General features: G+C 46.9%; 2 protein-coding genes across 2 annotated transcripts; one reads left to right on the top strand and one right to left on the bottom strand.

Moving 5' to 3' along the window:
* Positions 1-11,716: 11,716 nt before the first annotated feature.
* On the bottom strand, positions 11,717-17,227 carry LOC139399169 (alpha-1,3/1,6-mannosyltransferase ALG2-like). Its single transcript, XM_071144683.1, has 5 exons — positions 16,994-17,227; positions 16,426-16,597; positions 16,192-16,329; positions 13,639-13,806; positions 11,717-13,439 (listed from the first exon to the last, which is right to left on the bottom strand). Exons 2-5 carry the CDS (start codon positions 16,594-16,596, stop codon positions 12,693-12,695), a joined length of 1,224 nt encoding a protein of 407 aa, XP_071000784.1. The 5' UTR covers position 16,597; positions 16,994-17,227; the 3' UTR covers positions 11,717-12,692.
* A 184-nt stretch (positions 17,228-17,411) lies between these two features.
* LOC139399167 (protein transport protein Sec61 subunit beta-like) lies at positions 17,412-25,177 on the top strand. The gene is made up of 4 exons (XM_071144679.1): positions 17,412-17,575; positions 18,209-18,306; positions 19,617-19,724; positions 24,627-25,177. Exons 1-4 carry the CDS (start codon positions 17,573-17,575, stop codon positions 24,712-24,714), a joined length of 297 nt encoding a protein of 98 aa, XP_071000780.1. The 5' UTR covers positions 17,412-17,572; the 3' UTR covers positions 24,715-25,177.
* Positions 25,178-26,275: the final 1,098 nt, after the last annotated feature.

The raw sequence follows: 26,275 nt of genomic DNA, 5'->3' as shown, positions 1-26,275 counted from the left end.
CATAACCCACCTGTAGGTGTTGCTAGTGCAACACGTGAACAGGTTCAAATTGTCTCTGTCTCTGCAGCTGCTAAATCCAGCGTGTGTGTGTGTGTGTTTGTGTGTGTGTGTGTGTGCGTTTGTGCATGTGCGTGTGTGCGTGTGTGTGTGCGTGTGTGTATGCTTGTGTTAGTGAGTGTGTGTGTGTGTGTGTCCTTGTTGCACTGATGACCTTTCACCCCTCTTCTCTCTGTCTGAGCTCTGTAATGACCCTGATCAATCGCTCCGCTCACTCCCGATCCTCCCAATTATCCTCTGTTTATCCAACTATTATTATCTCTCTCTCTCTCTCTTCTCACCCTCTCCCTCTTTCTCTCTCTTCTCTCTCTCTCTCCTCTCCTCTCTCTCTCTCTCTCTCTCTCTCTCTCTCTCTCTCTCTCTCTCTCTCTCTCTCTCTCTCTCTTCTCTCTCTCTCTTCTCTCTCCTCTCTCTCCCTCTCTCTCTCTTCTGTCTCTTCTCTCTCTGTCTCTCCTCTCTCTGTTTCTCTTCCTTCCCCCTCTCAATCTCTCTCTCTCCCTTTCTCCCTCTCAATTACCACTCTACATGGGGGAGCAGTGCATGGTGGGTAATGAGGGACTCCTGACTTATCTTAGTAAAGTCAAAGGCCTGTTCATTACCACATAGACACCCTAGACACTCACACACACAGAGAGAGAGGATGGATGGAGGGAGAGAATCTGCTAAATGTCAGCGGTGTGTCTCCTGGGTCTGAGAGACGAGTGAGTGACAAGAGAACAACAGCCACCAGCCCAATTCAGAAACACTGCCACTGTGTGTGTGTGTGTGTGTGTGTGTGTGTGTGTCTGTATTTGCGACTATGTGTGTGTCTGTGTGTGCACTGTGTGTCTGCATCTGTGTCAGTATACCTGTGTCTGTGTGTACAGGTCTATCTCCCCACACACACGGTAAGATGTGGATGTTGAGAGGGATCAGCAGTGATGTGGATGGCTTAGTCAGAGCTGTCAATCAATACTGGTCTCCAGAGAATACTGGCCTATTGAACACAGACAGACTACTCACATCTGGTCTCTCTCCATCTCTCTCACCCCCTCTCTCTCTCTCCATCTCTCTCTCATCCTCTCCTACCCTCTTACCTTCTGGTCTTCCTTGCTTCACACACACAAAGCACTGTGATGTTCTGTGGTCAGTGCTCTAACTGTAGGGTCTTCAGCCGTGAGACGTCATTTAGCAGCCGTCAGGAATCACTCCACTCAAGAGAGGAGGGTAAGTACAGCTGGCTGGGCCATTACACAGGTGCACACACACGCACGCACACGCACACACACACACACACACACACACACACACACACACACACACACACACACACACACACATTCCTTTAGTTAGGGATCAATAGGCTGTTGCTGTTGGCAGCTGTAGTCTCTCTATCTCTCCAGCATTGATGTGATGTGGCCGCAATGTGGTCACTCTGCACCCACAGATCCACCTGACCTCAAATGATCTGTGCTTCCCTGGGGACCCATTACCAAGTACAGAGAACTGAACGCTGACGCACAACAAAACAAACGGTTAGATTTGATATCACAGAGTGAGGTGGAGCAGAATCTAAAACCATATGGTTGTATTGAATTAATGGTAGAGATAAGGTACTGTTGTATTGAATTAATGGTAGAGTTAAGGTAGAACCATCTAGGATTGGTCTAGATAGAACCATCTAGGATTGGTCTAGAACCATCTAAATCAAATCAAATTTTATTTGTCACATACACATGGTTAGCAGATGTTAATGCGAGTGTAGCGAAATGCTTGTGCTTGTAGTTCCGACAATGCAGTAATAACCAACAAGATATCTAGCTAACAATTCCAAAACTACTACCTTATAGACACAAGTGTAAGGGGATAAAGAATATGCACATAAAGATATATGAATGAGTGATGGTACAGAGCGGCATAGGCAAGATACAGTAGATGGTATTGAGTACAGTATATACATATGAGATGAGTATGTAAACAAAGTGGCATAGTTAAAGTGGCTAGTGATACATGTATTACATAAAGATGCAGTAGATGATATAGAGTACAGTATATACATATACATACAGTATGAGATTAATAATGTAGGGTATGTAAACATTATATTAGGTAGCATTGTTTAAAGTTTAAAGTGGCTAGTGATATATTTTACATCAATTCCCATTATTAAAGTGTCTGGAGTTGAGTCAGTGTGTTGGCAGCAGTCACTCAATGTTAGTGGTGGCTGTTTAACAGTCTGATGGCCTTGAGATAGAAGCAGTTTTTCAGTCTCTCGGTCCCAGCTTTGATGCACCTGTACTGACCTCGCCTTCTGGATGATAGTGGGGTGAACAGGCAGTGGCTCGGGTGGTTGTTGTCCTTGATGATCTTTATGGCCTTCCTGTGACATCGGGTGGTGTAGGTGTCCTGGAGGGCAGGTAGTTTGCCCCCGGTGATGCGTTGTGCAGACCTCACTACCCTCTGGAGAGCCTTACGGTTGTGGGCGGAGCAGTTGCCGTACCAGGCGGTGATACAGCCCGATAGATGCTACAGATTATGCATCTGTAAAAGTTTGTGAGTGTTTATGGTGACAAGCCAAATTTCTTCAGCCTCCTGAGGTTGAAGAGGCGCTGCTGCGCCTTTTTCACGATGCTGTCTGTGTGGGTAGACCAATCTAGGATTGGTCTAGACAGAACCATCTAGGATTGGTCTAGATAGAACCATCTAGGTTCGGTCTAGATAGAACCATCTAGGATTGGTCTAGATAGAACAATCTAGGATTGGTCTAGATAGAACCATCTAGGATTGGTCTAGATAGAACCATCTAGGATTGATCTAGACAGAACCATCTAGGATTGGTCTAGATAGAACCCTCTAGGATTGGTCTAGATAGAACCATCTAGGATTGGTCTAGATAGAACCACCTAGGATTGGTCTCGATAGAACCATCTAGGATTGGTCTAGACAGAACCATCTAGGATTGGTCTAGATAGAACCATCTAGGATTGGTCTAGATAGAACCATCTAGGATTGGTCTAGATAGAACCACCTAGGATTGGTCTCGATAGAACCATCTAGGATTGGTCTAGACAGAACCATCTAGGATTGGTCTAGATAGAACCATCTAGGATTGGTCTAGATAGAACCATCTAGGATTGGTCTAGAACCATCTAGGATTGGTCTAGATAGAACCATCTAGGATTGGTCTAGATAGAACCATCTAGGATTAGTCTAGACAGAACCATCTAGGATTGGTCTAGACAGAACCATCTAGGATTGGTCTAGATAGAACCATGTAGATTGGTCTAGATAGAACCATCTAGGATTGGTCTAGATAGAACCATCTAGGATTGGTCTAGATAGAACCATCTAGGATTGGTCTTGCTGTGTGTGGATGTGGCTGAGAGGGTAGTGCTCCAGCTTTGATGACAGGTTGGCTGAGGGGATTGGCTTATCAGTAGAGGGACAGAGGACATCCATCACGTTTTTAATTTTTAATTGAACCTTTATTTAACTAGGCAAGTCAGTTAAGAACAAATTCTTATGTACAATTACGGCCTACTAACAGGGGGTTAACTGCCTGTTCAGGGGCAGAACGACAGATTTGTACCTTGTCAGCTCAGGGATTCGATCTAGCAACCTTTCGGTTACTGGCCCAACACTCTAATCACAAGGCTACCTGCCGTCCCTCAACCATTAATTCAATGTCCCAGAGCACTGACACACACACACACACACACACACACACACACACACACACACACACACACACACACACACACACACACACACACACACACACACACACACACACACACACACACACACACACACACACACACACACACACTCCCAGGCTTCTGGCTTCTTAAGTAGGAAGGAGCTCTAAAGGCCTGGATCAGATCTAATCTCATTCAGAGAAAGAGAGAGGACTAGGAATGGGAGAGAGAGAAAGAATGAGAGGGGGAGGGAGAGAGAGAGAGAGAGAGAGAGAGAGAGAGAGAGAGAGCAGAGATAGAGGGAGAGAGAGAGGGGGGAGAGAGAAAGAGAGAAAGAAGGAGAGAGAGACAGAAGGAGAGGGGGAGAGAGAGAGAGAGAGAGAGAGAGAGAGAGAGAGAGAGAGAGAGAGAGAGAGAGAGAGAGAGAGAGAGAGGGGGGAGAGAGAAAGAAAGAAAGAAGGAGAGAGAGAGGCAGAGTTAGTGAGAGTGACTCAATCTGTGAATGATGGCCAAGCCACTTCACACACACACGCACACGCACGCAACACACACACACACACACACACACACACACACACACACACACACACACACACACACACACACACACACACACACACACACACACACACACACACACACACACACACACACACACACACACACACACACACACATGCACACCCTGAAGCAGTGATTATGGTGTTGGGCAGCAGTGGGAGCTGGGAGCTGGTCTGTCATTAGTGTGGTTAATCACAGCTCTGCTCCGCGTGAAGCTCTCCACCCTCCAGAGACAGGCTGATGAGCTGTGAGCCGTGCCCAGTCTACGTTGCCCCAGCCTGGGCTATGGCGGCTCCCCCGGCCCCCTGCCTGCTCCAGCCACGGACACTAATCTATAACTCCACTCTGGAGCACGGGGCTAAGGCTCTGCCTGCCGGACAGAGAGACGCTATGCATTCTAATGACACACACACACACCTGCAGACACACACACACCTGCAGACACATACAAACACACACTAACAGAGACGCACTTACAGAAACACACAGGCTTCCAGATCAGTGTCTGGCTTCTAATATGAGTTATCTCCACATGGCTAACCAGACCATCACACCAGCGCTCTACATCTCAACCAAACAACAACCTTGTCCCACTGCGGTTAAACCGCTAACCACTGACCTTAAGCCTTATTGACCAGGCCCTGACCTCAGACCAGGGTTAATGACCAACCCCAGAGTGGAGCGTAGAGCTTAATGGCTGTGGGGCGCTGAAGGACCATGAAGGGTTGTGAGAGGAACCCTCTAGCTGTGACCCTCCCTCCCTCCCCCAGGACCGAGAGCAGACCTCCTCCATACCGTCTTTCCCTGTGCCCGGGACACATTCATACACATTCACACCAGCGGAGGCTGCTGAGGGGAGGACGGCTCATAATAATGGCCCGAACTGAGAGAATGGAATGGCATCAAACACATAGAAACAATATGTTTTATACCTTTCCATTAATTCTGCTCCAGTCATTACCACGAGCCCATGCTCCCCAATTAAGTTGCCACCAACCTCCTGTGATTGACACATTTGGGACGTGAGGCGTCCCCAGAAATGAGAGGAGTGTGACTCCCAGTGTTGGTGAAGCTACTCTGAAAGTAGAGTTTACCTAGATACCAATTACTTCACACTGCAAGAAGTGAAGCTACATTAGAGCTACCCTTAAGAAAAATATAGTTTCCTGAACTAAAGTTACTTTGAAAAAGTAGTTCACTACATCCAAACTACTTTGTGACAAATGATCATATGTACATCTGGAATGTCATCGACTAGAAATTGCAAGAACATTCCACTTTGGGGTCATATGTTAACAGAATATGTCATTTAACCTATTAAACACAAAAACACTGTTTCATATGAGAATTAGGCAGTTATGACACCGAAAAATAAAGGAAATGATTGCCTACTTCACCCATATTTTCGTTTCTTTTTGCAAAGTTGCAGTAGTTAGCTATACCACTACATGACAAAAAGTAATTAACTGAAACACAACCAAGATTTTATTTTATTTCAACTACCACCAAGCTACTGCAAAATGTAGTTAAATTACTAGTTGAACTACATATAGTTCACTATTCCCCAACACTGACTCCCTTAGTGAGCGATTGGCTGGTCCTCCTCTATCCCACAGTCCCCTGTGAGCTCATTAGCCCTAATCAGCAACCCCCGCCCCTCACCCTACACACACATTACACTCTCCATCAACAGTTTATGTGCGTGTGTATGAGTGTTAAAGGACGATGAAGGTCAGAGAGACCCATGGGTACCTCCAGTCTCCCCCCACAGCCCTCTGCAGTAGACAGAGAGAGAAGGGGGAGGGAAAAGAGCTGAAAAGGAGGAGACAGGTGGGTGGAGAAATAATGTGCTAAATTAGTATAGGCCTAATGACTCTGTGTATCTAAGAGTGACCTGGGACCAGAGAGACCAGAGATAAATCAGAGAGAGAGCAGAGAGACCAGAGATAGACCAGAAAGAGACCAGAGGGAGACCAGATAGAGACCAGAGAAAGACCAGAGAGAGACCAGAGAGAGAGACCAGAGAGAGAGACCAGAGAGAGACAAGAGAGAGACCAGAGAAAGACCAGAGAGAGATCAGAGAGAGAGACCAGAGAGAGACAAGAGAGAGACCAGAGGGAGACCAGAGAGAGACCAGAGAGAGACCAGAGGGAGACCAGAGAGAGAGACCAGAGGGAGACCAGAGAAAGACCAGAGGGAGACCAGAGAGAGAGACCAGAGAGAGACCAGAGAGAGACCGCAGAGAGACCGGAAAGAGAGACCAGAGATAGATCAGAGAGAACAGAGAGAGACCGCAGAGAGACCGGAAAGAGAGACCAGAGAGAGACCAGAGAGACCAGAGAGAGACCGCAGAGAGACCGGAAAGAGAGACCAGAGATAGATCAGAGAGACCAGAGAGAGACCGAAAAGAGACAAGACTGACCAGTCAGTGATAGTCTTTGTAAGAAGTCGTCAGGTTAGTCTTACTGGACTAGAACGGCCTGAGACATAATAACCTGTGGCCCACAACATCATTATCTCTCTCTCCCTCTCTCTATTTTCTGTCCTTTCTAGTCTCTGTCTGTCCCTCGCTCCTGGTCCTTTTCCCTCACTTCATTCTTCCCTCTCTCCGCATCTCTCTGCCATGTAGCAGTGATCATAGCTGAATGAACCTGTAGAGTCTTAATCAGAGCCTTGGCAGAAACATCCCTTACACTGCCCCAATCATCTCCTATACCCACACACAAACACACTCCGCACACGCACACGCACAGCAAACACACATGCACACACTAAACAAACACGCATCCTTAATGTGACACCAATCATCTCCTCTTCATCTCAGTGAGCGCCCCACCCCAAAATAACACACGACACACCATCCTCTCCACTCAATCAGCTTCAACAGTGTGTGTTTGTGTTGAGGGGGTTGGGGGGGATTCATTTCTCTATTTATCTCAGTGACCTGAATTAAAGTGTAACCTCCCTCCCCCTCCCCCTCTCCCGTCAGGGTAGTGTGTGTATTGATAATGGCCATTAGCATATTTATGATCATTGCCAGCCTCGTATTGTTTGCGTGGAACATTAATCATCATCTGATGCCTGGCAACTGACAGCTCAATCTAACAGGCCATCACTGGGCACACACACACACACACACACACTCTCTCATGTTGAGGAGGAGGGCATTGTCTAATGGCTAACACACACACAGACTTCAACACACAGACTTCAACACATTGACAAACCATACTAAAAAACGGGCATTGTCTTTTTGCAGTTAACACACACACACATAAACACACACACAGAAACTTGAACACAGACTTCAACACATTGACAAACCAGACTAACAGACTGGCATTGTCTTTCTGCAGCTAACACACACATATCCACACACACACACGCGCGCAAACATATACACAAGAAGACATGCATTGTCTTTCTGCAGCTAACACACACATATCCACACACACACACGCGCACAAACATATAGACAAGAAGACATGCATTGTCTGTGTGCTACACACAAACACAGTGATTGACGTTCACCCCGGTGTGTGTAATCATGTGAGGTTGTTCTCTCCAGCTGAGACGAGGGCTCGCTGGCATCACGGTTGGCGTGCTGATGGTCCCTCTGTACCAGGCTGGGCCCACTGCTCCCCCAATCAGCCTCAACCCCCCCCCCCCCCCCCCCCCCTTGACGCCCGCATGCACCACATCCCTCCCTACCCCACCCCAGTACCCAAGCCCAAGGCAAGTCTCCACAAATAACCCCCACCCCAGTACCCATGCCCAAGGCAAGTCTCCACAAATAACCCCCACCCGGGATGTTTAACTAAGCATCGGGTGTGAGCTTAGCACAGAGAGGTTAGTAGGTGTGTATGCAGACACATGAGGTAGAGGAAGACTGAGGTTAGCTTCCTCCACCGCTTCTCCTCCCTCCCTCCACCCTCCCTCTCTTGTCCTCTTCATCCCTACCCCCATCCATCCCTTCTCCTCCTCCTCCTCATCCCTACCCCCATCCATCCCTTCTCCTCCTCATCCCTACCCCCCTCCATCCCTACCCCCCTCCTCCTCCTCATCCCTACCCCCTCCATCCCTACCCTCCTCCCTCCATCCCAACCTTCCATCCCTACCCTCCTACCCTCCATCCCTACCCTCCATCCCTACCCTCCTCCCTCCATCCCTACCCTCCTCCCTCCATCCCTACCCTGCATCCCTACCCTCCTACCCTCCATCCCTACCCTCCTACCCTCCATCCCTACCCTCCTCCCTCCCTACCCTCCTCCATCTCTCCATCCCTAACCCCATCCATCCCTTCCCCTTCCCCTCCCTACCCCCTCCATCCCTACCCTCCTCATCCCTACCCCCTCCATCCCTACCCTCCTCATCCCTACCCCCTCCATCCTTACCCTCCTCCTCCTCATCCCTACCCCCTCCACCCCTACCCTCCTCCCTCACTCTATCCCTACCCCCCTCCATCCCTACCCTCCTCCCTCCATCCCTACCCTCCTCCCTCCCTCCCTACCCTCCTCCCTCCCTCCCTACCCTCCTCCCTCCCTCCATCCCTACCCTCCTCCCTCCCTCCATCCTTACCCTCTATTCCTACCCTCCATCTCTACCCTCCTCCCTCCATCCCTACCCTCTATTCCTACCCTCCTCTCTCCATCTCTACCCTCCATCCCTACCCTGCTCCCTCCATCCCTACCTTCAATCCATACTCTATTAACTCCATCCCTACCCTTCTACCCTCCATCCCTAACCTCCTCCTTCCATCCCTAACCTCCTACCTCCATCCCTACCCTCCTCCTTCCATCCCTACCCTCCTCCCTCCACCCCTACCATCCTACCCTCCATCCCTACCCTCCTCCCTCCATCGCAACCCTCCATCCCTACCCTCCTACCCTCCATTCCTACCCTCCTACCCTCCATCCCTACCCTCCTCCCTCCATCCCTACCTTCCATTCCTACCCTCCTACCCTCCACCCTCCTACCCTCCTCCCTCCATCCCTACCATCCTACCCTCCATCCCTACCCTCCATCCCTTGTTCTGCCTGCCACTCTGGGAGACAGCCTGTGACCTCTCTCCCCTGTTCTGCCTGCCACTCTGGGAGACAGCCTGTGACCTCTCTCCCCTGTTCTGCCTGCCACTCTGGGAGACAGCCTGTGACCTCTCTCCTCTGTTCTGCCTGCCACTCTGGGAGACAGCATGTGACCTCTCTCCCCTGTTCTGCCTGCCACTCTGGGAGACAGCCTGTGACCTCTCTCCTCTGTTCTGCCTGCCACTCTGGGAGACAGCCTGTGACCTCTCTCCTCTGTTCTGCCTGACACTCAAGGAGACAGCCTGTGAGTGGAGACCACCAGTGTGACACCCAGAACACATCAAGATTCAAGACTAGATAAATATGACCAGTTCTATTCACAGTAAAGATAACTCCTATTCTACAATACAGTATTAGATCTGTGTCTCTCTGTCTACGCCATCTTTTCAGCAGCAGCCCCTACAGCCTACTGTAGACTGGGTAGAGTTAGTCCTATAATGTCTCTCCTTGCAGAGCCATAAACATAGAGTTTTATTGAGGCTATCTATAACCCGCCACTATCAGACATTGTTGATAGCTTTATTAAAACCTCCCAGAGATGGTTATTTTATGTCACTGGACTAAATCACTTTTACACAAAGTTTGTGTGTGTGTGCATGCAGGTGCACATGTGTGTTTATGCGTGTATCACTCCGAAGGCTCTGCAGAGTTAACAGTTACGAGGTACAGTATATGCTAATATATTTGAATACTTTATAGAAGCAGTAAAATCTGAAATACATAATTTGTTAACGTGTTCCATGTAAAACAGCGCTGAAAGACGTCCCATGAATATCAATGCAGATTTGCTTTGTTTAAACAATCTATCAATGACACTCTACAGGCCTACAGCGTTCTCTCTTCTCTGCATTAACCCTTTACACTGACGAGGACATTACTCATCCCAACAAGGGACATTTGGAGGACAGAGTTACCAGAACTACCAACATCCTAGACCAACGTCTTTACGTTACTGTACCACCAACTGAATTTAGCTCTGCCCGGAGTAGCCCAGAAGTGCCCCCCATTTGCAATTTACCAGTAAGCCTATGTTCTCATGAGTCTTCAAGTACCCCCTGTGGATAGACCAAGTCCTAGTACCCCTGGTTGGGAACTACTGTCCTAGACAATAGACAAATTCAGTTGACTTTTGATAAGTGCACAATCCCTCTCTGAGTTGGAGCAATCCTCATGACTTCTCATCACTCTGGGTTGGAGGTGATGGCGAGATGTATATGTGTGTGTGTGTTCTCTCGGGGCTCTAGCCCAGCGGTCTGTGACCAGGTGAAGGCTTGTAGTGATTAACTTGTTTGTTATTCCCTCATCTCCATTTAGCCCATGATTAACACCCAATCAGAAAGCATGATTAACATCCAATCAGAGAGCTGGTTTAAAAAAACAGAGTTCATCTTTAATGTTGTAATAATAAGGGTACACGCTCCCAAACTGCCAACAAAACAGATAAACACACACACACCGATACATCTCACCTCCCCCTCCCCCCAGCACACATTCACATCGATAAAAACCCAGCACACATACACACACACACACACAGACACACACCTATACATCTCTCCACCAACTTCCCAATCTCTCCTGGTGTCTGTGTGTGTGGAATTAGAGCCTATTTAAAACCAACCCCGCGGTCTCATTAATGAATTAAGCCTGAGTGCCGGTGGCTCCCGGTCGGTGGTTATCACTGCAGCTCAGGACACATGGTGTCTCAATAACAGAATTACACTACCCCACCACAGGGCTCAGAGAAGGAGGTGGGAAGGGATGAGGGGGACTGACTGACTTGACAGCTTTGAGGGACAGACAGACAGTCATACAGACAGAGAAACAGACAGATGGGGAGACAGAAGAACAGTCCTCCTGTGTGTCCAGAAGCCTGATAGTCTCCTGGTTTAAATCACTGTGTTTATGAGCTGCTGAGAGCCCAGGTGGTGATTGGGGGGGGGGGGGGATCCGTTCACCACACTCAGTCTCCCACCACCTCAGCCCACCCTCTCCCACACTCCTCTCCCCGTGGCTCCAGTGTGTGTGTGTTCTCTCACTGGTGGTTCCAGAGGGCTGCTTTATCTTCCCCTCCTAGCAGGGTCTCTAAATCACCGTGGTAACAGCCCTCCTCATCTCCTGCTAATTCCTCTGCTCACTGAAACATTGACTGAACACACACACACACATTCACAAACACGTATCTCTACTTTTCCACTCCTCTCTCGGTGGCATTGCATTTGCAGTGGGTAGATGACAGTTGGATTTGGAGTGTGTGTATGTGTGTTGGACACCTGCCTGATACACAACAGTCTGGTACAAAAGAGAAAAAGAAAGAACTTGACAACAAAACAAGCAGAGTTGGTAAACCAGATGTGTCCTCTGACTGTTTTATTAAGACTTGAGGAATGTCAATAAGAGCTCTTCTAGAGGTTAGTAACACAGACTGACCAGCAGACAACATGACCTTCTATGCTACACACACACACATAATGACCAACACACAGCATCATCTCCTAATAACCCAGAGACCGACAGCAACAGTAATGTACAGGCCAAACATTCCCTCATTGTGAAAAGTAACCAAGGTCTGAAAGGGCAGAGGAAGTGGCAAACATCCTGCTTATCGATCTGTGGCTGCCAACTGGCTAATGGCGCTCGGTGGCATGCGCAAACACACAGCAGCACGTCTATCACACTACAGATCCATCCTAGTGGTTTTGTAGCTCTTGTTCATTAAGCCCTTGGTCACCCCCTCACACACACACTTCTGGAACCAAGGGCCGGTGCTGGTATTGTTACGAGAGGCCCCGGGGCAGTATGGGTAAAGTCCTTACTCTTTTGTTAATTGGAGCTGAGATTCCATCCCTTCATTCCCTCAGCAACCCCTCCTGGAGGAACAATGACTAATTGTCTAGAGTCCTCCTCAGTCAGCGTACCTCTACATTACCCCCCCCCCCCCCCCCCCAGTCTGTCCTCCAGTCCTCAGTAACCCCTCCTGGAGGAACAATGACTAATTGTCTAGAGTCCTCCTCAGTCAGCGTACCTCTACATTACCCCCCCCCCCCCTCCCCCTCCCCAGTCTGTCCTCCAGTCCTCAGTAACTGTATTTTATCCCTACATATCTAGCCCTTCCACCTCTACCTGGCTATAGTTGCAGTAGGATGAAAATGCACCAATGAGATGCTGATCTCAGGTCAGTTCTCCATTCTTTGGTTAGGATTTAGGCAGGGATTGAGAGAAGGTAAGATGATCTAGATGTGTCTAAGGGCGACTTCTACCGAAAGCTGCTCCGCTAACGCACCCCAGCCCAGTTACTGCTCCAGCAGAGGTGTCACTGGGTCAGCCTGAGGATGTACCCGTGCAGCTGGTCTGAGAAGGCCTCCAGGGAGAACTTCTCCTGAACCCGCCTCCTGCCGGCCTGGCCCATGTCCCTGCGGAGCTGGGGGTCTCTGAACAGCTTCTCCATGGCCAGGGAGAAGGCCTCGGCCGTGGGCTCACACAGGAAGCCTGTCTCCCCGTCACCTACACTCTCCAGAGGCCCTCCAGACCTCACAGCAATGACGGGACAGCAGCAGTACATGGCCTCCACTGGCACTATCCCAAAGTGCTCTCTGTTGGGCGTGTAGAGAACGCATGCACTGCCCCGCAACAGCGCCACCTTCTGGCTGTCTGAGGGAGAGCGCAGGAAGGTGACAGAGTCCTCCAATTCCAGCCGTGCTGCTAGCTCCTTCAGCTCAGCGTAGTGCTGGACATTCTCAGCAACACGGCCGTCGTACCCCCCTGCCACCACCAGGTGGATTCCTGCCTGGTCCCCTGTGGCGAGGCGGGTCTTCAGGGAAGAGAGGCCCTCCAGGGCCAGACCCAGGCTCTTCTTCCTCTCATAGCGGTTCAGAGACAGGAAGAGGCAGGACACACCTTCAGGGATCAAGCCCCCCAGACCCTGCTCTAGCTGCTCCTCAGGGGGGCTGTCAAAGCTGTGTGTGTTGAGGGAGGGATAGAGGACGTCGGTCTGGACCCCATCCAGGGAACGGAAGGTCTCCCTAAAGACCACTGCGGTGAAACAACTGTTCACCAGCACCTGGGACAAGAAACAAGAAGTATCAGTCAGTGATATCTCATCAACAAGGTCAGAGAAGAGAGCTCAATTGGGAAAATCAAAACTAGTTTCCATTGAAATTAAATGAATGAAACTGTTGGTATTTTCTACTCTTAAAATCTAATCCTTCTTTCTCTGGTTCTATACTCTAATCCTTCTTTCTCTGGTTCTATACTCTCACCATATCAGCCATGCCCGTGGTGAGTTCCTCCAGTCTGTCTATGGGGGCGCGGTAGAGCTTTTTCAGAGCTGAGCCTCTCTGGGTCAGGAGCTGGTCTGGGAAATGACAGTAGAACAGAACCTTTTTCCTCTGACGAGACAACCTCAGGACTGGGATACACACCGACACCTGTAATAGGAGAGAGAGTAGGGTTGTATCTACTACAATCACAACTACAGAAAAAGTGAAAGCAAAAAAAGACAAGTGTGAAGGTGAGAGTCAAAATGAAAAGGTAACCTAGACCTTAGTGCTGCTTTTGATTCCATCGATCACCACATTCTTTCTTTTGGAGAGATTGGAAACCCAAATTGGTCTACACGGACAAGTTCTGGCCTGGTTTAGATCTTATCTGTCGGAAATATATCAGTTTGTCTCTGTGAATGGTTTGTCCTCTGACAAATAAACTGTAAATTTCGGTGTTCCTCAAGGTTCCGTTTTAGGACCACTATTGTTTTCACTATATATATTGTACCTCTTGGGGATGTCATTCAAAAACATAATGTTAACTTTCACTGCTTTGCAGATGACACACAGCTGTACATTTCAATGAAACATGGTGAAGCCCCAAAATTGCCCTCGCTAGAAGCCTGTGTTTCAGACATAAGGAAGTGGATGGCTGCAAACTTTCTACTTTTAAACTCTGACAAAACAGAGATGCTTATTCTAGGTCCCAAGAAACAAAGAGATCTTCTGTTGAATCTGACAATTAATCTTGATGGTTGTATAGTCATCTCAAATAAAACTGTGAAGGACCTCGGCGTTACTCTGGACCCTGATCTCTTTTGATGAACATATCAAGACTGTTTCAAGGACAGCTTTTTTCCATCTACGTAACATTGCAAAAATCAGAAACTTTCTGTCAAAAATGATGCAGAAATATTAATCCATGCTTTTGTTACTTCTAGGTTAAACTACTGCAATGCTCTACTTTCTGGCTACCCGGATAAAGCACCAAATAAACTTCAGTTAGGATTCTAGCAGCCGTATTTAGCACTGACTAGAACCAAAAAAATTGATCATATTACTCCAGTGCTAGCCTCCCTACACTGGCTTCCTGTCAAGGCAAGGGCTGATTTCAAGGTTTTACTGCTAACATACAAAGCATTACATGGGCTTGCTCATACCCATCTTTCCGATTTGGTCCTGCCGTACATACCTACACGTACGCTACGGTCACAAGACGCAGGCCTCCTAATTGTCCCTAGAATTTCTAAGCAAACAGCTGGAGGCAGGGCTTTCTCCTATAGAGCTCAATTTTTATGGAATGGTCTGCCTACCCATGTGAGAGATGCAGACTCGGTCTCAACTTTTAAGTCTTTACTGAAGACTCATCTCTTCAGTGGGTCATATGATTGAGTGTAGTCTTGCCCAGGAGTGTGAAGGTGAACGGAAAGGCTCTGGAGCAACGAACCGCCCTTGCTGTCTCTGCCTGGCCGGTTCCCCTCTCTCCACTGGGATTCTCTGCCTCTAACCCTTTTACAGAGGCTGAGTCACTGGCTTACTGGGGCTCTTTCATGCCGTCCCTAGGAGGGGTGCGTCACTGACGTGATCTTCCTGTCTGGGTTGGCGCCCCCCTTGGGTTGTGCCGTGGCGGAGATCTGTGTGGGCTATAATCGGCCTTGTCTCAGGATGGTAAGTTGGTGGTTGAAGATATCCTCTAGTGGTGTGGGGGCTGTGCTTTGGCAAAGTGGGTGGGGTTATATCCTTCCTGTTTGGCCCTGTCCGGGGGTATCATCGGATGGGGCCACAGTGTCTCCTGACCCCTCCTGTCTCAGCCTCCAGTATTTATGCTGTAGTAGTTTGTGTGTCGGGGGGCTAGGGTCAGTTTGTTATATCTGGAGTACTTCTCCTGTCTTATACGGTGTCCTGTGTGAATTTAAGTATGCTCTCTCTAATTCTCTCTTTCTTTCTCTCTCTCGGAGGACCTAAGCCCTAGGACCATGCCTCAGGACTACCTGGCATGATGACTCCTTGCTGTCCCCAGTCCACCTGGCCGTGCTGTTGCTCCAGTATCAACTCTTCTGCCTGTGGCTATGGAACCCTGACCTGTTCACTGGATGTGCTACCTGTCCCAGACCTGCTGTTTTCAACTCTCTAGAGACAGCAGGAGCGTTAGAGATACTCTTAATGATCGGCTATGAAAAGCCAACTGACATTTACTCCTGAGGTGCTGACTTGCTGCACCCTCGACAACTACTGTGATTATTATTATTTGACCATGCTGGTCATTTATGAACATTCAAACATCTCCACCCGGCACAGCCAGAAGAGGACTGGCCACCCCTCATAGTCTGGTTCCTCTCTAGGTTTCTTCCTAGGTTTTGGCCTTTCTAGGGAGTTTTTCCTAGCCACCGTGCTTCTACACCTGCATTGCTTGCTGTTTGTGGTTTTAGGCTGGGTTTCTGTACAGCACTTTGAGATATCAGCTGATGTAAGAAGGGCTATATAAATACATTTGATTTGATTTATGCTGAAGTGAAGAGAAAAAATAAAATTTGACGGTGTGTCACAAACCTGATCACAGAAGACCACGTCATACTCTACTCCACTGAGGAAGACCAGGTAGAGAGCTACGTAGATCATCCTGAGGTAGGCACACAGGGCATGCAGGTACCCAAACACACTGGTGGGCAACCAGTCACCCACACACACCTGGAGATGACAAACAGGGTCAGATAGGAAAACAGTGCGAGTGTGTTTGTGTGTGTTATAACACTGTTATTAGATTACACTGTTATAGACACCCACCACGTTCAGGTCTGGGTCCAGTGTCTCTGAGAAGCAGTGTGTGGGATCATGGTGGGCCGTCCAGATCTGAACACTGCAGCCGCGAGAGCGTAGAGCTACAGCTGCATCCACCACCAGCCTCTCTGCACCACCTATACCCAGGTCTGGGTGGAGAAACACCACCCGCACCATCCTGGAGTAGACAGACAACATGTTTAAAGAAGCCTGATGACACTGACAGGTTGACAGGTGCGTCATCAACATGGGGCTTGTTCAGAAGGGTCAGACAGTATTAATACATTTAATACAACGTTACAGAATGGAGGACATTATTGACATGGCAGAGAGGTGGATTGTTTAGTCTACAATGCCACAACCCATAGAACGTTCTCCTGTTGAATTGGCTAAGCTCCATAACATCAGCTAACCGTGATGTTGTTGAAAAAGTCAATAGATATCTCTAGCCGACAGCTACACTAAACACAGTGAACATAGAGCTTATATCAACCTGAGAGTAGCTAGTATCAGAGACCAGCTAGTATGCATTCGTTACTAATTCAGTGTGGACGTTGTCTGTCATAAACTTTACCTTTCACTCCTTGATAATGCAGTCTGTCCAACTTGTGTCCAGGAAACAGTGGTCAATTTACGAACACTAATATGCAACTGAGCTTACTAATCGACATGATGGCTCAAATGTTCAATTAATTTACAACGGCAAAATCCCCCTGTGTTGAACCAAAATAGCGTCAGATGCCACCCTCTGGAGCACGTCGCTTCCTATGAGACACGTCACCTCTCTCGGCACGCACACTTTTCATTTGCCTTTCGTTAAAACTCCAAAATTAGATTAAACAAATTAGAAATTAAAGTACACTTTTTTTAATAAATAATTTTTACCATGAGATTATATATTAATCTACAATTTGTAATAAATTGAATCCGTTAGATGTCAATTATGAGCTTCTTGGTTCAGGCTTGACATAGGGCACCTAAAATGGTCCTTCGTTCTGTAATCGTGTCCTTTTTAGACGAGCGTCATCTTTCTTGGATTCCTTCTGAATTTGCAGCGATTTGTGTACATCACTGCTGCCCTTTTGACGTGGACTTCAGTTCGAAGAACAGTTGAAGTTTTCTTCTTTAGTTGAAATCCAAAGTACAACTTAAAATGGTAAGAATTCTATAATTTTTCCAAATAATTTATATAATTGTACACCTCTAACTTGGCTTTAGCCAACTGATTAGCTCTCATTCAATTTAGCTAGGCATAACAGAGACATTCAATTAGCCTCTGTTAGCAAGCTAACCTAGTACAATTGCAGGCATGATGTTATAGATTAGTCTTATTTAACATTGCTGTTTTATATTATAATCAATCTTTACCGCCGAGGTGACTGTCAGGTTTAGAAGCCATCTAAGGTAGCTAAAGTTAGTTAGTATGATGATCCATGATCTATTTGTAGACGTGGCTATTTTTCGAATCAGCGAATCTTTATTCTGTTATATGTAAGACAGCCAGACTATCACAAACAATCATTGCAAGGACATGATAATTTAGAAATTACATTTGACTACGCTGTTCATTGCGCTTTAGGGTACTCATCGCTGGTAAAGAGGGCCTCTAGTAGTAGCTAGTGAGCTCCTTTATTATATATATATATATATATATATATGAGGAAGTTATTTGTGATTATCATTTCAGAGAACCCCACATCCAAAGTGGGTCATATCCAATGGTTCCATTTCTGTTTTATTCTGTAGTCTTAGTATTTTGTGTGTTTTAAAGTAACTGTCTCTTCCTCAGCCTGGACCAGCATCAAGTGCAACTAATGTCGGTGCAGGGAGCCGATCCCCCAGCAAGACAGTGGCCCCCCGCGCAGCAGGATCCACAGTCCGACAGAGGTAATAATAATAATTTATTACATTTCTATAGCGCTTTCATAATCTCAAAGCGCTTCAAAAACAAAATACCAATACGTCATCATGGTGCATGGCAGCAAGAGCCACACACAACCTCACCCAACGCAGAAGGATCTACAACAAACAAACACCAAGACTCCAGTCAGACTCAAGGCATTACATACTGGTACCCTTAACCACCCTCAAGCATCAACAGTACCACCTTGCTCCAACCTATAACACAAGAGTACATTACTAAAAATCAACTACATTTTAGGTAGACTAGAGGATGTAAAATGATTTGGGACCCTCCCCTGTCTCTCTGACACAATACTGTAGGTAGAGTGATGGTGTTTAGATATCCCTCTGAGTAGATACCATGAGATAGATGTTGGTGCTTTAGGCTTAATCAGTATGTAATCAGAGCCTCGCTGTCATCATCATCATTACCCATTACTACCTTATCCCTCATTCACTCATTACCTCATTTAGCCCCCTTTAATCTCAGCGGATGTGTACAGCAGTTATGAATCACTACATCAGGACATTAACTACAGGCGCAAGTCTGAACACAAACTGCTGTAGTAGAGAGAGTTGGGTACTATAGTACTTCTACCTCAAACGGCAGTGTTTCCCCTACATTAATTTAGCAGCGGTGGCCCACTGCTTTTTTTTATGTGTATTTCCAGGGGTCACATTAGCTTTTAGAAATCTGCATTTTCAAAAAGCGGACGAACAAAGAATCAGCGTTTCTTTAAACCACTTAACTCGACTTTCAATACGAAACCGGTGTTCTTTGGATTAGGGGCGTGCAACTAGTTTTACTTCACACAAAATGAATTGGTTCAACACATTCGGCAGGAAAACGTTTTCATCAAATGTCAACAGAAGTGCAACGCTACATGTAAATTGGCTTACAATGGAAAAAGCAAGGTATTTCTTGCAAAAACTATGCATGGCCATATTTCTGATGTTTATAGGAAATGTAGCTGGCTGGATTCTTTCTAATGCTTTGTTTTGAAGGTGTCTGTGATTTGTCATTTCACACAATAATGTTATGGGTTCAGATATGGCTTAGAACTGCACAGTCTCTGCAGAGGCAGTATTTCCTACAGCCTCTGTTTTTACATCTAACCATCTGAGACTCAGGCAAAAAAAACTAATGATCAAAACTGGAGCAAATGAAGGTTAATTGTTTCAGTGTGCAGGCAACTCTGTAAAGGTGTGACTGACATGCTCTCATGGAAATAGCTTGTTGTCTCTTGTATATGATGTTATAGCTCCCAAGTTGTCTTGTATGTGTGACGTCACAGGAAAGCAACGAGCAGTGGCACACGCAGTGCAGGCAGGACCACAGCGTCAGCGGGCGGCACAGGGGGCATGTGGCGCTTCTACACTGAGGACTCACCAGGACTCAAAGTGTGAGTGTATATACACACACAAACATACACACTCACACAAAGTCTCTAGGATTCCTTCAAATGCACACACACACACACACACGTATCACACACTCACACAAAGTCTCTAGGATTCCTTCAAATGCGCACACACACACACACACACACATATGTATCTCACACACACAAGCTCTAGGATTCCTTCAAATGCGCACACACACACACACACACATATATGTATCTCACACACACAAGCTCAAATGCACACACACATAGGATTCCTTCAAATGCACACACAAAGGCTCTACACACACACACACACACATATGTATCTCACACACACAAGCTCTAGGATTCCTACAAATGCGCACACACACACACACACACACATATATGTATCTCACACACACAAGCTCTAGGATTCCTTCAAATGCACACACACATATATGTATCTCACACACACAACCATACACACTCACAAAGGCTCTAGGATTCCTTCAAATGCACACACACACATATATATCTTACACACACACACACACAGAGTAGGTATGTACAGTGTTTATGAGGAAGAGCATGAATGTTTAATGGCAGTAAATGAGACTTGGGGGACTGAGGCTAAATGCTGATCAGACCCCAGGGTGTGTATGTTCCTGGAGCCCCCCCCTGCCCCCCGTCCCCTTACAGACACAGTGAGTTCAGCTCCATACTGTTCCTTAACACTGAACACTCCAGCTTTCTAAGTCTGGCTGCTTTCTGACGCTCGGGCCGCTGTTCTATGCCTCCTGGTCACAGTTCTAGACTGAGACCACTACTGACAACGGTTAGAGATCTCCTCTACTCCACACAGTTCCAGTTGTTCTGCTGTAGTTACTGAGGGTGTTGCTCCTGTAGTCCAGGACAGATGGTTGTACGGTGGTATGTATCGAGTGTGTGTGTGTTGAACGCTGGTCTCAGAGCTTCATTAAGATCTACTCAGAAAGGTCAAGTCAATTACAGCCTTCAGAGAGGAGGGGGGTGGGGTTGGTATGGTAACACTCTCTCCCCCCACCCTTCCACTTCAGGGATGGCGCACCTCTTCTCATCAAATCCTCATCAATGAATGCAGAAACACAATAGGACCACATCTCTGCCTCCCAGGCAATGTTTCCCCTAGAATTGATCTAGATGGGGTGTAGAGGCACCCACATCTGCCAGAATGGAGATTTTCAATGAAAGCAATTTGACCAGTTGGGAGCAGAGGGTATCAGTGCTAGACAGTTATGGGAGGCCTGCCCCACCTCAGTAATGCTAGGAGAAACACTGGTCCCAGTTCAATGGTGGTAATTAAGCAATAAGCCACGAGGGGGTGTGGATCATGGCCAATATACCGCGGCTAAGGGCTGTTCTTATCCACAACGCTGAGTGCCTGGACACCGCCCTTAGCCATGATATATTGCCCATATACCACAAACCCCGGGGTGCCTTATTGCTATTATAGACTGGTTACCATTGTCATTAAAGCAGTAAAAATAAAAGTTTTGTCAAACCTGTGGTATTTTTTTGAACCTTTATTTAACTAGGCAAGTTAGTTAAGAACACATTTTTATTTTCAATGACAGCCTACTAACAGGGGGTTAATTGCCTGTTCAGGGGCAGAACAACAGATTTGTACCTTGTCAGCTCGGGGATTTGAACTTGCAACCTTTCGGTTACTAGTCCAACGCTCTAACCACTAGGCTACCCTGCCGCCCCGTTCTGATGCACCACGGCTGTCAGCCAATCAGCGTTCAGGGCTCGAACCACCCAGTTTATAAGGCTGGTTGGAGCTCAAAAGAGCCACCTGTCTGACTTTTGGCTACTTTAAGTCAAATAAAATGGCCGCCGGCCAATTGTCCAGGAGAATAAAAAATCCCATTACGAAATAATGCTTTTTAGCCTATTTATTGATGTAAAACCAGTCGATAGAAATACATTTGACTCGTACATTTGACTTATCAGTCTATAGGTTCATTTGCATAATTTAGTGGAATAAAATTGGCGCTTGCGTGTACAGTATATTCATTCTCCTTATCACGCGTGTAGGTTTACAGTATACTGACAGCCTTTATCACACGTATAGGTTTACAGTATACTGACAGTCTTTATCACGTGTGTAGGTTTACAGTATACTGACAGTCTTTATCACGCGTATAGGTTTACAGTATACTAACAGTCTTTATCACGCGTATAGGTTTACAGTATACTGACAGTCTTTATCACGCGTACAGGCTTACTGACAGCCTTTATCACGCGTGTAGGCTTACAGTATACTGACAGCCTTTATCACGCGTACAGGCTTACTGGCAGTCTTTATCACGCGTGTAGGCTTACAGTATACTGACAGCCTTTATCACGCGTACAGGCTTACTGGCAGTCTTTATCACGCGTACAGGCTTACTGACATCCTTTATCACGCGTACAGGCTTACTGACATCCTTTATCACCGTACAGGCTTACTGCCAGCCTTTATCACGCGTACAGGCTTACTGGCAGCCTTTATCACCGTACAGGCTTACTGCCAGCCTTTATCACGCGTACAGGCTTACTGACAGCCTTTATCACGCGTACAGGCTTACTGACAGCCTTTGAGTGTAAAATCTGTCAGTGAGAGCTGCTGCTGCAGCATCTCAAACAGTAAATGTGTAGTCAACGGGAGGCTTCATCAGCACGTCACTCCACTTTGCAATGAGCTGGAGACAGTGAGCTTTTTGAAAACATTTACTTCATTGTTTGAAACCTGAGCGTTTTAATACATATGAGGTATGTTTTACCTTGCTTCAAAGTAGCCTAGTCAAAATCAGACCATATCTGTGGAGGCAATTCCTTTATATCAACTTTCTTTCATTGTCCAGTAGGCAAAGACACAATCCTAGTCATATTATCAACCCATGTAGTTGTTACATATTACATCTCCCCTCTTTCTACATTTCTACTGGATATTTTCATCTGTCACATGAAAACGCTTGCGTTTGACAGTGGTGTTCTCATGCTAATTGCGTTATGGAATGAACATTTGTGCGTAGCCTACTGCCTTTTGCACTTTTCTGCGCTGTAGCCTATGTCTACTGGTTGTATGAATTTGGGCTCTATCTTTCCACAACTGTCTGGAAGAGTCTGTGTTTCTCGACACGCTGACCAATAGAATGGGTAAACTAATAGATTGACAGGCTAGTGATGTTGCTGTTTGTTACTCATCTTGTTGTCTGAGGAAAGTCAATGTGGACAGTTATTCTAACATCAATGTGCACATAACAATTTGGTAAGAAGGACCGCACGTTGCTGCGTGTTCTGTTAATATGAATTAGCATATTTTAAATGTGATTCCAGTCATTCTGAGCACCGTTCGTGGACACCCTAATCCAGTTACGGTCAAATGTCCGGAGGCACGTTTTCCTAATGGAAACCCTGTACAACACTAAGCCCCAGGCTACTTCTCTCTCCTGCTCTCTCACTATATATACACAAGTATGTGGACACCACTTCAAATTAGGGGATTTGTCCAGCACACAGCCATGCTATCATAGACAAACATTGGCAGTAGAACGGCCTTACTGAAGAGCTCAGTGACTTTCAACGTGGCACCGTCATAGGATGCCACCTTTTCAACAAGTCAGTTCGTCAAATTTCTGCCCTGCTAGAGCTGCCCCGGTCAACTAAGTGCTGTTACTATGAAGTGGAAATGTCTAGGAGCAACAACGGCTCAGCCGCGAAGTGGTAGGCCACATAAGCTCACAGAACGGGACAGCCGAGTGCTGAACCGCTTGCAACACTCACTACCGAGTTCTAAACTTCCTTTGGAAGCAACGTCAGCACAATAACTGTTTTTCGAGAGCATCATGAAATGGGTTTCCATGGCCGAGTAGCCCCACACAAGTCTAAGATCACCATGCGCTATGCCATGGTGATGAATCACGCTTCACCATCTGGCAGTCCAACAGACGAAATCTGGGTTTGGCGGATGCCAGGACAATGCTACCTGCCCGAATGAATGGTTCCAACGGTAAAGTTTGGTGGAGGAGGAGGAATAATGGTCTCAGGCTATTTTTCATGGTTTGGGCTATGTGTCTTAGTTCCAGAGAAGGGAAGTCTTAATGCTACAATGACGATTCTGTGCTTCCAACTTTGTGGCAACAGTTTGAGGAAGGCACTTTCCTGTTTCAGCATGACCATAACCCCATGCACAAAGCGAGGTAGATACAAAAATGATTTGTCAAGATCAGTGTGGAAGAACTTGACTGGCTTGCACAGAGCCCTGACCTCAACCCCATCGAACTTCATTGGGATGAATTGGAACGCCTATTGCGAGCCAGGCCTAATCAACCAACATTATTGCCTGACCTGAATGGAAGAAAGTTCCCGCAGTAATGTTCTGGTGGAAAGCCTTCCCAGAAGAGTGGAGGCTGTTCTAGCATCGAAGGAAGCGACCAACTCTTAATTTTCATGATACTAGAATGAGATGTTTGATGAAAAGGTGTCCACATACTTTTGGTCATGTAGTGTATAGCTCCACAAGTGCATACTGGATGGCCCTCAAACTCAACTCTGGACCTGGAAGCCAGTTCCACTGCTTTGTGTCATTGTTCCCCTCTAGTCAGGGACTGATTTAGACCTGGCACACCAGGTGTGTGTAATTAATGATCAGGTAGAACAGAAGCAGCAGACTCTGTACCTCGTTGGGTGAGTTGAATACCACTGCTGTAGGGGATTGGGCCAGTTTGGGATTGTGCCACTGTTTTCTGTGTGTGTATGCATAGTAACCTATGTCTCTCCTCAGTGTATGGGTGATAACCTGCGTGAGTCTCTCCTCTGTGTATGGGTGGTAACGTATGAGTGGTAACCTGTGTGTGTGGTCTCTCCTCAGAGGTCCGGGTGGTAACCTGTGTGTGTGTGGTCTCTCCTCAGAGGTCCAGTACCAGTGCTGGTGATGAGTTTGCTGTTCATCGCGTCGGTCTTCATGCTGCACATCTGGGGGAAGTACACCCGCTCCTAAACCCCGCCCCATGACCCTTCACCCTCAATCCCTGACCCTGTGGCGCAGCTTCTTAACACATCAGACCTGGACCAAACAACCAACCAACCAACCTGAATCCCCAAACAACACTACTCGCCTGTCCCGGCGGGCGGTACAGACCCAATCTGTCTGGTGTTCTCTTAGAGCAGCAGTCTAGTGTCCAACTCAAACTGAACTGCAGACCACCAGTGTGTTGCCCTTGAACACAGATCATCTAGGACTGAATCCTGACATGAGACTCATCTCCTACTGGCTGTTGTAGGTTCTGTTGATGACAATGGGTGATTCCTCTCCAGTAAGGATCAGGCACCTAGTCCCCTCATCAGGACGTCAGTAAGCATCTATATATTTCAGTCTGAATTGGAACCTGTAGATGTTTTGTTAACATCATTTGGACAACATTTTTATTGTGATATTGTACAATAAATGGACTCAAACAGAATTTGTTGTGTGTTGGATGTCCATATTAGCATTTACACTCTGTAAAACTGCTTCATGCAAATTCATGATCCTTGAGTGCCTCTCAGGACATCTTGTCTGCTGCCAATCATGGTCTTTAGTGTCTGTATGTGGGTTTCCCATAGCACTGTATTAGACCATGTCCCAGAGCTCATGTACTGTACACTGCCTTTGGCAAAGTGTAGCTAATTTAGTGTGGATCAATCAATGTCCGTACTGGACAATGTATGGACCAAGGGAGCGGTTAGGTTTTATAGACATCTTTAATATTAGATTTCTATTGAAATGAGCTACTAATTCAAGCGTTACCCATGGCACGGTATGTGACCGGTGTGTAGGTTTCCTGCCAGGTACAGGCTGTATCAGGTATGTTCAGGAGAGCACCAGCCTTTTTCAAACCGCTCCTCAGGGACCCCCAGACATTTCATCATTTTGTTGTAGCGCTGAACTCGCACACCTCATTCAGTTAGTCAAGGGCTTGATGATTAGTTGACTCCACTGTGCTAGCTCTGGAACAGTTCAAGGTATGGAAAGGCCTGGGGGTCCCTGAGGAGGAGTTTGACAAGGCTGGTCTTACACCAGGGCTTCCCAAACTCGGTCCTGGGGGCCCCCTGGGTGAATGTTTTAGTTTTTTCCCAGGCACTACACAGCTGACTCAAATAACCAACTCATCAAGCTTTGATTATTTGAATCTGCTGTGTAGTGCTAGGGTAAAAAATAAATAACACATGCCCCCAGGGGGGCCCCAGGACCTAGTTTGGGAAACCTTTCCTCGACCGCATTAGAATAGCATCATCCTAAGGGGAGAGCAAAGGAACCTCTCTCTCACACACACACACACACACAGGAAAAGAGGATATACTGTAGGTCACTATAGTAACAATATAATAGCCATAAGCTATGACTTCTATGGCTGACCATAACAGATGTGATAAATTCAAAGCGCTGTACAGTACGTTTCATTACAACTGACTTTATTACAGTGGTGAAGAACCCTTCATCCTCCTCTACCTCTTTCTCTGGGAGGACAGGCTCATACTAATACATGGAATGGTATTGACACACATTTGTATTTGATACC

The sequence above is a fragment of the Oncorhynchus clarkii genome, unplaced genomic scaffold (assembly GCF_045791955.1).
Source record: "Oncorhynchus clarkii lewisi isolate Uvic-CL-2024 unplaced genomic scaffold, UVic_Ocla_1.0 unplaced_contig_3122_pilon_pilon, whole genome shotgun sequence".
In the NCBI taxonomy this organism is placed as follows: Eukaryota; Metazoa; Chordata; class Actinopteri; order Salmoniformes; family Salmonidae; genus Oncorhynchus; species Oncorhynchus clarkii.
The sequence above is the reverse complement of the archived record's forward strand: the minus strand, read 5'-3'. Positions and strand labels throughout refer to the sequence as shown.

What these genes read in the sequence shown, in the direction of transcription:
- LOC139399167 (XM_071144679.1), top strand. An exon ending in GGATCCACAGTCCGACAGAG is followed by an intron (nt 18,307 to 19,616) that starts GTAATAATAATA and finishes GTGACGTCACAG; the next exon opens with GAAAGCAACGAGCAGTGGCA. An exon ending in GACTCACCAGGACTCAAAGT is followed by an intron (nt 19,725 to 24,626) that starts GTGAGTGTATAT and finishes GTCTCTCCTCAG; the next exon opens with AGGTCCAGTACCAGTGCTGG.
- LOC139399169 (XM_071144683.1), bottom strand. Translation starts at nt 16,596, where the DNA reads ATGGTGCGGGTGGTGTTTCTCCACCCAGACCTGGGTATAGGTGGTGCA. An exon ending in TGGACCCAGACCTGAACGTG is followed by an intron (nt 16,330 to 16,425) that starts GTGGGTGTCTAT and finishes TGTCATCTCCAG; the next exon opens with GTGTGTGTGGGTGACTGGTT. An exon ending in CCACGGGCATGGCTGATATG is followed by an intron (nt 13,440 to 13,638) that starts GTGAGAGTATAG and finishes TTCTTGTCCCAG; the next exon opens with GTGCTGGTGAACAGTTGTTT.